This window comes from Leptidea sinapis, chromosome 9 (assembly GCF_905404315.1).
Source record: "Leptidea sinapis chromosome 9, ilLepSina1.1, whole genome shotgun sequence".
Lineage (NCBI taxonomy): Eukaryota > Metazoa > Arthropoda > Insecta > Lepidoptera > Pieridae > Leptidea > Leptidea sinapis.
The window spans coordinates 13,964,503-13,978,100 of NC_066273.1; the positions used below are offsets into that span (position 1 = coordinate 13,964,503).

Below are 13,598 nucleotides of genomic sequence, written 5' to 3' on the forward strand. Positions count from 1 at the left end.
AAAGGATGCAGTGTCATACTTGAGGTAAGTGCCCCTTTGAGGTGCCTCAAAATTGTGTAACTAACTTGACGTTTTTAAACATTTTGCAAAATAATTACATTTCAATTGGTAAATCAAAATTATCTTGCCTCGAACACGAGTCCGAGATTCTAATAAACTTTAAACATTACTGCCACGAAATATGGTACTGATTGGAATAAATATTTTAATGTTATCTGTATAAGTTAATGCATACGAACCTTTGAGCGGTGTATGCGTGCCTTTAGCCGAGCAGATCAACCTGGCGACCCCTTCTACAGTGTGCGCCCGCCCTGCCTCGCCTTCGCCGCTCTTTTCTTTCTTCTTACCAAGTCGCATTACTGAAATATAAATCACATCTCCTTCGTGGTCTAGCTGGGATCAGTGCCTATACATCGGAAGCTAATCGACAGTCGCTTCACGAATGACATGACCAGCCGACTTTCGCAATTCCCAAGGAATTTGCCCTTGGCTTTCCCGGGGCCACAAAAGAATAGGAAAGTCCCAGACCCAATGGCGAAAGAGGCAACTTAGGGCATTTTTCTGCCGTGAAGCAGATAGATTCATTAAGGCTTACCAACTAAGTAATATATTATAGTTAATATCGGTGTATCTCGTCGTCTACGTCGTTAGTACGAGGTTGAAGAGGTTGTTGTTGAATAAGTTGACGAGGATATGGCGGGACAGGAATATCATCAAAGCTACTAAAGTCCAGTTAGTACGATCTCTAGTGTTTTCCATACTTCTATATAGTGCCGAAACATGGACAGTCAAAGAACGAGAGAGACAAAGGATCGACGCACTAGAAATGTGGTGTTGGAGACGAATGCTACGAGTATCTTGGACACAACGCTGCACAAATGTCTCGATACTTGAAGAACTCAAGGTGAAAAAAAGGCTTTCATCTATAGTCAGAGCGCGTATTCTCAGATACTTCGGACATATCTCGCGACGTGGAGAGCATGCAATACACTTGTTGTTCAGGGAAGGGACAACGGCAGTAGGTCAAGAGGATGCTCCCTTATGCGCTCGTCAGACCAGATCAAAGCCCTAACCAATACTCCTCTCAACACATGTGCCAGAGTAGCAGCAGCCAGGGATAACTGGCGTAGAATCATTCGTCGTTCGGCGTGACCACGACTGCTCTGTCAAGAGTAATCCGACGAAGAAGAAATCGTTAGTACAAAGCGAAATATACATACTTTTTTGTTTCTTCTCCTTGGTGAGGTAGGTGATAGCGAGGTGGTGATTGTGACGTGTGACCAGCAGCGCGCGGAATGCCGCCTTCACGGTCACCTTACCCCCCGCCCCCGCCCCCGCACCTGTCACCCCCCCACCTTCTGAAGTTTCGTACTTGCCGCCCACCTAATGACACATTGCCATGTTAAACGCACACTAAAATGGTAGTTGTCACTTTAACCCCCTATAAAAATTATAATTTGTGTTTTTATGAATCTACTTCAATGACGTTCTATACAAATATGGAATATGTCAACTTCGACTGCTATATCTACACATTGCCCCATTTACTCCAGTTTTTTAAAAGATTCTTGGTCAATAAGCAGCAGTGTAGGACATTTACTCAGTTCAGGTTTGATTCGAATAGTGACAATTGACACACGACTAAGGAGAAAAGTGTTCTTACACTGTCTTTAAGAACACATTTGCCGTTCCGCTATCAAACTGCAAATGATATAACCTTATACGTCATTGATCTACTTCAATAAAATTAAATTCGACTCTCGACTTCATGAAATTTCGTATCCCAAACATAAACAAAAATATCTTTCTCAGTTGAGCATTATGTAATAAACCCTAAAGTTATTCGGCAATACTATTTGTTCGATAGTAGTAAATGTACGGATTATTTGTATATCAGGGGCGTGTATATTATATAGGCAATTAGACAGTGCTCGTTATAAACCTAAATAAATATAGCACTAGTGTTAAGGTTAGTTTTGGTTCCGTTATTTCATAACCAAACTTCTATTGCGCACCCACTCATAATTGGTTTTCATCGGCCTGTTCTATATAGAGCTGGCCCCCCCAAAATTACCCGCGTTTATTTCGGCATATTACCTACTTCATTTTATTCATTTCAATCAAGAACGGTGTTGAAGTTTGTAGTATCAGTTCACATCAGCTGAACGTCCTGCTCGTATCGTAACCACTCACCAGCCAGTAGTCCAGCTGCAGCTCCAGCGGGTCAGCGGGCGCGGGGTCCGGTGCAGGCGTGGCAGGTGGCGAGGGTCGCGCGGGAGGTGACCCCTCCTCCCCCTCCAGGGAGGTGCCGTACCCCTCCGACCAGCCCACGCGGACTTCCTGTCATATAACGTATGTACGAGTATCATTCAATGAACCAGTAGGTAATGAAAAGAAGTGTATTGAAATCTTTATATCTTATCTCCCCCCCAATTTAGGGGCGTTAGCAAAAATGTATTTTTGTTTATGACAGTAAGGGACGAGACAAGCAGGACGTTCGGCTGATGGTAATTGATACGCCTCACCCCTAACAATGCAATGCCGCTTAGGATTCTTGAAAAACCCCAAATATTCTGAGCGGCACTACAATTGCACTCGTCACCTTGAGACATAAGTTGTCAAGTCTAATTTGCCCAGTAATTTATAGCTTTATTGTGTTATTATTTATATTAATAGCGACATTACTTTAAAAGTTGTTAAACACGTATAGTGTGAAGCCATATCGTGATGACAGATGAGGCTATTTTTTATTTTATAATTAAAAACAAACATAAATGTATATATATATGCAGTGAATACTCTAATACGGTGTACTGTCATTTTTATGAAACTTAAATAAATTTAAAAAATTGTCCTTTGTAAAGACTGCCGAGACAAGTGAAAACTTGGAACTTTTACTATTAAAATTTGAAATATCAAAATGTTCGAAAACAATTACATTATTAATGTCAATTTATTTTTAAAAACTTATTTTCAATTATATATTAATCAAACAAAAACACTATATCAACAATGCACAGCTTAAACACATTAACCTTTTCACTAAATCCATTCAATTTCACTTATAAGATATACACAGCACTAATGTTGCACAATACGTCAGCTGTATGGCTACAGATATACTGCTATAAACATGATGTCTAACTATGTATGTTTCTATATTTTTTTAGTTTTTTATTTATAGCGTGTGCCAATCATGAGGCATGTCGGTAACGCGAATCCATAAGATTATCCTCAATAAAAACTGCATAACGCGGCTAAGATGTTTTCACTTCAAACATTTCTCACCGCAACAAACGGCACGAAGGTCTGACTAGAGTCCTCATCACCAGCCTTGTCCCGGTACGCCACCATCGCCTCTCCGATCGGGATGTTATTAACGGGCCCGATGCTGTTCAGATACCTGCCAGAAATATCCATTGTTAACAAAAAAGAGAGTCTAACACCTGTACAAAAAAAAAACGAAGGTATACCGCATAGATAAAAAAAGTATTTCACGACGCCCAGTGATTAGTGACCCTGCCAACTGAGCTAGAAGTCCCGGATTCGTATCCCGGTAGGTGCTAGGTAGATCATTGATATGGCGAATATGAATGTTTGTTTCCGAGTCATGGATGTTTATTTGTATTTATGTATGTTTAAGTAAGTATATCGTATTGAATATATCGTTGTCTTTACCCATAGTACAGGCTATGCCTAGTTTGGGGCAAGATAATTTGTGTAAGAGTGTGTCAATATTATTATCATTATTAGTTAAGTGGTTATGTGTATGAGATATAAAGGAATTGTCAAATGGAGGCGCCATTTTCCCTAACCCCATTTTATGTTACGTTTATGAGTATACAGGAAGGTGTCATGGCACCTATCAAAAATAAGTTCCCATGCCAGAGATAAAGAAGATGTTATTTATCTTTGATGGATAAGGAATCGAGCTACTAACAAAATAATTGATTTGCTTTAAAACATCACTTCACGTCCTTCTCGAGTTCCAGAATTTTAAAAAACGTTTGCCTGATAATGTTTACCAACACGTTAATGATTTTCTAAATTAAGTCTACCAACAACCTTACACAAAGAGAGGTCGCCCCAGACTATTTAATTAACATAATATTTCAGTGTAATTTATTGAGCTCCCTCGGAGTTTCTTACACCCGTTCTTTTCAAGTCTGAGAAGGCATATTTTTCCGAATGGGTGGAAGATTTTTACATCCAATAGTAGTTTTTTATGACAATAAGGGTCGAGACGAGCAGGACGTTCAGCTGATGGTAATTGATACGCCCTGCCCACAATACTCGTCACCTTGAGACGTAAGATGTTAAGTCTCATTTGCCCAGTAAATTCACTAGCTACGGCGCCATCAGAACCGAAACAATAATGTTTACACATCATTACTTCACGGCAGAAAAACACACTGTAGTGGCACCCATAATCTAGCCGGCATCCTGTGCAAAGAAACCTCCCACTGGTTATTATCTATATATAATGAAAATTGGTTTTTGTTTGAGGCTCTTTCACGCCTAAACCACTGATCGTATCGACATGAAACTACCACTATTCGATGCGAAATTTATCCTAGATGGTTTATGGCTACTTATTTTTCGAATGCCAATGTTCCTTTATTAATTTATTTTCTTTTAAAGTTCGGCCAGCTATGCGGGCCGGAACTCTAATTTGAATACAATTTTTTTTTAATTTGAACAAACGGATGGTTTCAGGGGAGCGGCACCCACCTGGCGATCCTGGAAGATATCTCGGAGCGGTCAGATCGCTCGCTGTCGGTGGCAGCTCGCTCGCACAACGCCGACCAGCTGTCGTTGTTGAAGAGCGCGCAGTACGTGGGGTCCGAGCTGCTCAAGTACCGCGACACTGTCGTTGAACCTGTGTACCGACCACGTCAATCGATCAGTCAATACACAAATAAATTTGAAAACAAAATTTTATGAACGATGCGGGACTCGAACCCACGACCTCTCACGTTCCGTGCGAGCGCTCTACCAACTGAGCCAAAGCTCATTTGTAGCAATGTTTCGACTTTCGACACACACGCTACTAAGTAGCAATTGCTAATTCATGGCATACTTTATGCTTGATTTCGTGCTTGACCTACGGTGAGTGCTAACATCGATCAAGCGTAGCACTAACGATGAGAACATAATATGGACGTGTACAGTCCACGCTGATGAATTGCTACGCGCGTACATCTACGTCGTCCTGACGACAATCTTCGGTCGAGCTCGTCGATCCGGCGTACGCGCGTCGGTCCGCTGACACGCTATGGCGAGAAATAAGCGCGTTCAGTAGGACGCTGACCAAGCAACCGACCGAACGTGAGTTAGTAACATCATAATCAAAAATTGTAAACAAAGTGTGTTCGTTCGTGTTCTGGCAATTTCAAATATATTGTATATTTTTCTCCTACTCTTTGACGCTCTGTTGTAATAATTGGGTAAACATGATATCTTCTCCGTCTTTTGTTAACCGACTTCAAAAAAGGAGGAGGTTCTCAATTCGTCGGTATGTTCTTTTTTTATGTTTGTTACCTCAAGACATTCGACTGGGTGAACCGATTTTGATAATTCTTTTTTTATTTGAAAGCTGGTGCTTCCCGTGCGGTCCCATTGTAATCACTAAAAATCGTAAAAAAAATCATAGAATTGCATACCACACTTAAGAAATCATGAATTGTAACATTTTATTTGATTTAATTATTTAGACAGTGAGTGCTATTTGCTTACGTAGGAGATTTTACAGTAACACTGTCACTTTCGATATATCCCTTGCTAACAGCAGAATAATTAATGGATCATTTGCTTCTTCTTCTATTACCTTATTGGAATAAATCCTCAACAAAAAGACATTCATATACAGTCGTGGTCAACTAATTAGGGACACTCTGTAGTTAAACCAAATTGTGAATTTATTTTTTATTTTCCAACGAGTCTAAACAAGATTTCATATCCCTTAGATGTAAGTATAATTAGTCATTTATGTGCCCGATTATACAAACAATAACAACTGATAGATTAGATTAGCTGATAGATTATCACAGTGCTATTTGTTCAAAAAAAACTGGCTGGTCATTTAATTAGGGACACTGAGATATTGCGTTCTATTTTCAAAATCTGAATCTCAATATTTTTTTATTTCTTCTCCTATTGTTTCGTGGTAGTTTTGGCGGCAATCAAGATTATTAATTTTAAGTTTGGAGAACTATTTTGACGAAAAATGGGCAAAAATAAAAGTTGCGATGCAACACTACGAAAAATCATCATGTTTCAAGTTTGTCGAGCGTTATTGGTCATACCGAGGGATAGCAGAATATTTAAATTGTTAAAAAACTATGGTGTGTGCGATGCAGTGCAACATTTCAGGCGCAAGAACACAGCTTTAAATGTGCCCAGATATAAAAGATCGAGAAAAACAACTCCGCAAGAAGATAGAATGATAACCAGGTGAGCTAAGAAAGATCCATTTATAGGCTCTGTTTTAATAAAACACGAAGACTTTAGGGCGGACAAGAGAGCCGCTGTTACAGCGAGGAACGTTAGACGACGTCTGATATAAGCAGGGTTGTTCGAAGGAGTGGCACGCAAAGTACCGTTGTTGAAGAAAGAACATAGAAATGCACGTTTGGCGTTTGCACGTAAATATTTACATTGGACCTACGCCCAATGGCAATATGTATTATTCTCTGACGAAGCCAAGATTAATTTGATTTCTTCAAATGGATGGAAATACGTACGGCGTCCTGTAAAATCGTCTTGAAATGAATCCAAGATTCACAAAAAAGCAAGTGAAACATGGCGGTGGAAACATTAAAATGTGGGGTTCATTTTCAGGACGTAGAGTGGGACCTGTGAGGAAAGTTCAGGGTAATTTAGACCAACATCAATACAAGGCAATATTAGAGGAAACTATGCTTCCCTACGCTGAGGAACATCTCCCTATTATATGGACGTTTCAGGATGATAACGATCCGAAACATACCTACCACCCGTTCAGTCAAGTCGTTTCATAACAGTCAGTCGGTATCAGTGCTAGATTGGCCAGCAAATAGCCCGGAGCTCAACCCAATCGAGCACCTTTGGCACGAAATCAAGAAAAAAGTTGCCTCTTATCGTACCATATTTTTAGTAGTATGTAGTTGACCACGACTGTATAATATAAGATAAAAAAAAATTGTACACTTAAAACTTTTTGGGAGCCGTCGTTAGTAAAATTGTAAAAATGGGATTACTGTAGATACCTTTCGGTTTTGTTTTGTTGTCTGTATGTTTTTTATTATAATGTACAAATAATTGATATCATCAATGTGGCTATATATTATACACAATATTAAATTATTTTTTTATAAAATCAATGACACTTTATTTACCTAATTTCAATGCAGTTTTACTGATTAACTAGACGGTTAACTGACATAAATACGGCGAGATTAGTATACTTTAGTTATTTTCATAGTATTATGTCCTATGGTATATTGTTATGGGGCAGTGCGGCCGATATTAATACTATCTTTGTGCTGCAGAAGAGGGCTATTTGCGCGATTTATAACCTAGGTCCTAAAGAATCATTAAGAGAAAAATTTAAAGAAATAAACATTTTGACTGTTGCTTCTCAATACATTTTCGATAATGTTTTGTATGTTCATAAGCACATTGAGGAATTTTCTAGAAACTGTGACATTCATAATGTTAACACGAGGAACAAACATAAACTTGTTATGCCTACTACTCGGTTGGGTCGAGTTAGTAAGTCTTTTGTTGGGCGATGTATATGCTTCTACAATATGATCCCAGAAAAGGTACAAAACAAACGTGTTACGAAATTTAAAATAATTGTTAAAAACGTTTGTGTGGGAAAGGTTATTATAGCATAAACGATTTTCTTAATGACACCACGGACTGGGAATAAAGCGAACACCCTCAGTCTCTTTAATTATAAATGTTTATTCTACGATATTACATTGTAATCCATATTTTATATTTAAAAAAAAAGCCCGCTGAGTTTCTTGCGCCCATTCTTCTCAGGTCTGAGGCAGTCTCTTTTGAATGGGTGGTAGATTTTGACGTTCAATAAGTGATTTTAAATCCTATTTTGAATAAAAATATTTGAATTTGAACTACTTTATAGCGTTTACTACATGAACTCATGAATAAATCGTAATTTAGGCATAAATCACGGTGTAAAAAATCACATCTGATGAATTAACTGTATTCTTTCTATACAAATACGAAGCAATTAGCAAAATAGATTTAGGTATCTCTTTTTCGCTTACGATAATTGCATTTACTATCCTTCTTTGACGTGTAATCGTAATGTAGTGTGCTATTGCAATGTTAAATTATTCATGTGTGAGTAAGTGTATCATTTTCGAACACCGAAGGTTGTCTAGGTAACCTATTTATACTTTTAAATATCATTGCAAGTACTTAAGTGGTGGGCGTTTCAAACCGTAAACAGTTATGAAAACTATGTATTTGTCAAATAACCAAAAACCGTTATGCAACGAAACAAAATCTATCTATCCTGAAAAACTAGTTATTTTCTAAACGAGTACTAAGGACTCGAGCTTACTATTGACTCGACTTGTTATTGGTAATAATTTTTTAAATATTGAATTCCGCCGCGGCAACCACCGTTCGTAAGAGACGTATTAATCTATAACTAAAATACCGACGTAGCAATAAAACATTTTTATAAATTATTAAATACCAAATTATCAAGTATAAAGTAGGTAAGTACCTACATAACATAAATAATAAACAATTTATTCGTTTGGTGAATTTTAAAAGTACCTATACAATCGTAGTCAACTTATAATATAACTAGCTGACCCGGCAAACGTTGTTTTGCCATATAAAGTATAATTCACGCGATAGTTTTATAAGTAATAAAATATTGCCTATATTATAGCCTGTACATCATTTTGTTCTATTGTCAATAGTTTTTGCAGCGCACGCAAAAATAGGTTTTCGATTTTACACCTTGTGTTACAAAATAGCAATTTTATTACGGATCCCTAATTTTGAAAAAAAAACATAGCCTATAGCCTTCCTCGATAAATGGACTACCCAACACTGAAAGAATCATTCAAATCGGACCAGTAGTACCAGAGATTAGCGCGTTCAAACAAACAAACAAACAAACAAACAAAATAAAAATTACACTTACTAAGCTTTAAGAAGATCTTAATTTGTAAATATTAGGGGTGAGACGTATTTTTTTTTGTAACTGGCTCCGTCGACTGAATGTCGACGATTCGGCCAACGTCAAGGTGGAGAGATTTTTTATTTTAATTTAGCTGATTGAAGTATATAAAGAGCTGATTTAAAAGGAAATGATCGGTAGTATATAGCTGTGGTTTTTTTTGTGAACTGAAGTATTCTTCCGTACTAACTCTTGTTGCCTATTGGCAACAAGAGTTAGTACGGTTAGTAATAAACACCCATAACACAACAATATTAACTACCTTGTTAGTATCTAATCTAAGTTTAAGGGAGAAATGTGTGAATGTAAGTGGGAATATGTGCCTAATAGAAGCGTAGAAAGTATGGAGGATAGAGATTACAATTTAATATTATTGCGGGAAATAAATTTGTAAAGAATTTTTATGAAAGTGGAATGGCATAAAGTAAGAAGAAAAGGGATGTTGATGCGGCGAGGGATATCCTTCGGTAGAAGGTCATATAAAGGAATTGACAATTTAGGGCAATAGAAAAAAATATGTTCAAGAGTACCTTCCTCAAGGCCACATTCACATATAGAATGGTCCCTTACCCGGATCTTGGCCAAAAATACTGGGGAACAGACAAATCCCAAGCGAAGTCGAATGATGACAGAAGTGAAAAGTTTATTTTGTTTTTTTTGAGGAAAGAACCAGGGCTTGGAGGGGATAAAGGGTTGGATAGAACCATAGAATTTACCTTTAGTTTGTTTTGTGATTTGCCATAACGCATTCCATGAATCAACCAGAAAGTGTTTAGACATAGCGCGTAGATCTCGAGGAAAACAGTAATTAAATTTTAATGTTCCAGACTGAATCGCGTCTTTAGCGCACGAGTCTGCAATTTCATTGCCAGTTATCCCTAGATGACTAGGAATCCAAGCTAATGCAACTTCTATTCCCATTATGTGACATCTGTACAGGGATGCCTTTGTTCTTAAATTAATTGTGAAGTTGTTTGAAGATTTGAAAGGATTTTTTGTTAGGTCCAACAAGCAGCTTAATGAGTCAGACAAGATTAAAGCCTTGTTGATCTTATGTGATTCAACATATGACACCGCCTCTGACAGGGCAATTGATTCGCCAGTTAAAATGGAATTCTGCGAGGGACTTTTGTAATTTAAAATTGTACGGAACTTAGGGATCCAAACTGCAGACCCGACCCAGCTATTGTTGGATAATTTGGATGCGTCCGTGTACAACGTCACCCGATCAGACCAATAGGAGAGGAATCACGAAGGTGATCAAGAACAGATGTTAGTTCGGAGAAGGAAAAAGGATCGTTCATTTTGTCTGAGTCAGAAAGGGTAGAAATCGGATTGGGGGTAAAAAGGCAATCAGATTCAGGGACGTAGGGAGGAGCTAGATGGCAAAAGAAGTCATTAATAAAAGAGTTTGGGTCATTGTTTGAAATGCCCGGCATGTCAAAACCTCTACGATACGTTTTTATATTTTTCCAATATTTTACGATATTTTTCCAAACGAGGGAAAGGGGGGAACGAGGAGATAAGGATTCACAGAATTGACGCCATCCAAGGGATTTCTTTTTGGAAAGAAGTCTTGATGTGCGAGCAGAAATCTGTTAAAAGGAAATAAAATCTACCATGCTACAAGTTGTGGAGAATATTTTCTCAGCTTCTTTTCGCGAGCGGACCATGGCGGAGCATTCAGCATCCCACCAAGGAGGGGAGGAAGTTAATTTTCGGTCAGGATTTTTTATGGGAATTGAAGCATTAGCAGCTTGTAAAATTTACGATGTGAACTTCTCATACATCTGGAGACAATTAGATGTTGTTATCTCTGTAAAAGAGTCACTTTCTGAGTCCATAAGCAATGAAAATTGATGCCAATTCGCATTGGCGACTCGGTATTTGAGGAGAGGTTGGGAGGAAGAAAAGGGGGGAGATGGATGGGAATAAGAAATAATAATGGGAAAATGGTCACTACCCAATGAACTTGCTAGCACTAGCCAAGATAAGAGGGAGACTAGAGGAGATGCAAGAGAAAGGTCTGTGTATGTTCGGTTAGGCGTCCGAGAATTTGGACAGCATATTAATAAGAGAGCAAAGAAGTAGTTCAGCAAGATTATCATTTGTAGTGGGGAGAGGGGTTGATTCTATGGATGGCAATAGCTGCAAGGCACAGCCGTTTGGCTGGGAAGACGAGGGAGAGGAGAAAATATTTTGGTGAGCCTGACGGTCATAGGATTTCCCTAAAACTGGTTTAGGTTTAGCTGGGAGTAAGAATGTCTTCTTGTAAGATGTTGAAGAAGTGCGGGGAGTGGAGGTCGCCGGTTGGAATTGAGAAGTTTGAGGAGTATCAGGGGGGGGATGAGGTCTGGAGACCTCAGAATAAAGTCGTCTTGGTTTATTAAACCTGGTTGAGGCTTCCGAATAACTTATATTTTCCTGTGACATAACAAGTTTAATCGATTTTTGGCGAGCATGTTCGGGGCATTTACTATCGATGGCCATATGACTTCCACCACGACAAAGGAAGCAGGAAGCCTCCAAGTCATTAGTTGTGCATGAATCTCCGGAATGAGGTTGAGCGCATTTATAACATCGTGGCCGAGATCTGCATTGTTTGGCTATATGTCCAAATCTGCAGCAGTTACGGCATTGAATCGTGGGAAGCTGGTAAAGGGAAACTGGGAGAGAAGCATGGTAGCAATAAACTTTATCGGGTAGGGATTGGCCCAAAAAAGTTAGTACCACTGAGTTGGAAGGTACCCATGTGGTAATGCCATCATTCCTTACCTTAACATTTAGCCTTCTCGCTCGAATTACCTCTCCACAATTTACTGGTAACACTATGCCTTGAATAAGTTCTTCGTACCAATCTGTATGTATATCGCGGACCACCCCCATACGAAATTTTTGAAATTTCGGAATATACGCAGAATATTTGTTACATTCTAGAATATCCAAGTCTAAGAATTTGTTAGCTTTTTCAGCTGAAATAAAATCAACTGAGATCTTATTGCGGCCAAGTTTCTTAATGCCTCCCTCTTTAATACCGGATATATTATTTTTGTGGAGGAATTGTGCAAATTTAAGGATTTTCAATGCGTATCCCGACGCGGGATCTGGCTCAATTTTAGAGGCATATACAGAGAATGGGCCTTTGTCTTAATCAGAGTATTTAAGGTTAGAGTCAGAGTCAAAACCAGGTTTCGAATAAATTGATTGGATCGATTCTGCCGGTGTCCTTATCTTCTTGCCATCAGGTTTAGTTATCTCCATCTCTGCCGTTCTTTTCAATGCTCTTGTCTGGGGGTATCCCCCCTATCTTTAGGCGGCTCCTCCATACTCACTTCCACTTATAATTAGAAAAATAACCATGTACTTACCTAAAATAGTTATACCACCACCAAAACAACACTAACAATAAAAATTCAGATCCATAAACACCACGATCAGCGTTAACAAAAAAATAACCTAAATTCAACAACCTCTCTCAACCACGCGTTGAACCAAAAGTGAAACGTATTTATCGTCACAGGTATTAAAATATCACCGGTTGTCACTGTGACAAGATATCAAAAATAACAGTGACAAGTATTAGGAGTATTTTGTAACAACTAGTATTTTAGTAACAACTGTTATTTGAGTAACAACTGTTACTGAACAAGTATTTGATAACAACTACTTAGTATTTTAGTAACAACTGTTACTGAACAAGTATTTGATAACAACTAGTTTTTAGTAACGACTGATATTTGAGTAGCAACTGTTACTGAACAAGTATATAATAACAACTAGCATTTTAGTAACAACAGATATTTAAGTAATAGCTGTTATTGGACAAATGATTAGGAGTATGTAGTAGGTAACCACTAGTATTTTTTAAAGCTATAATTGTGTGATTTATAGGTCTGTTAGTTATATTATTTTTGATTCAATAGGTAATAAAATAGGTATGGCTCAACTCTTCTTTTAAATGTGGGATAAGAAAAACTCTGTTTACTTATATTGTCTACTGATTATTTTCAGACATATTCGTAAATAATAGATTCATCACTTTGATACATTTATTTAACATACTATTGTTTAGATAAGATGGATAGGTAATTAAAATATTAAAGTAAATTTCAAATGAAAACCCTGTTTTTATTTCCATTATGTATCTACCTCCATAAAATTTTTGTTTATGATATCATTTTTCGTATTTATTCACAGTTATATTGTGCCTACGAGCAGGAAAATACGACTCTCCTCTTCGCCAGAAAAACCTATATTGGTAATTTGATAGTATCTACTAAATAATATATTTATTGTTTATTTCTCCGTTATTCTTGAATTATTTGTATGATAAGGTCACATTTTAAATCATGTACTAGGTTAGGATCACTGTTTAAGTATAGGTAGT

At 37.8% G+C, this 13,598-nt stretch overlaps 1 protein-coding gene across 1 annotated transcript in view; it reads right to left on the reverse strand.

Moving 5' to 3' along the window:
* The window catches only part of LOC126965898 (phosphofurin acidic cluster sorting protein 1), a 167,572-nt gene that overhangs the window by 4,508 nt on the left and 149,466 nt on the right, over positions 1–13,598 (reverse strand). The window contains exons 13-17 of the mRNA XM_050809668.1: positions 4,732–4,879; positions 3,289–3,403; positions 2,194–2,340; positions 1,221–1,383; positions 240–359 (exon numbers count right to left, since the gene is read on the reverse strand). Of these exons, the coding sequence (XP_050665625.1) occupies positions 240–359; positions 1,221–1,383; positions 2,194–2,340; positions 3,289–3,403; positions 4,732–4,879 (693 nt within the window). The remainder of the gene's footprint in view (positions 1–239; positions 360–1,220; positions 1,384–2,193; positions 2,341–3,288; positions 3,404–4,731; positions 4,880–13,598) is intronic.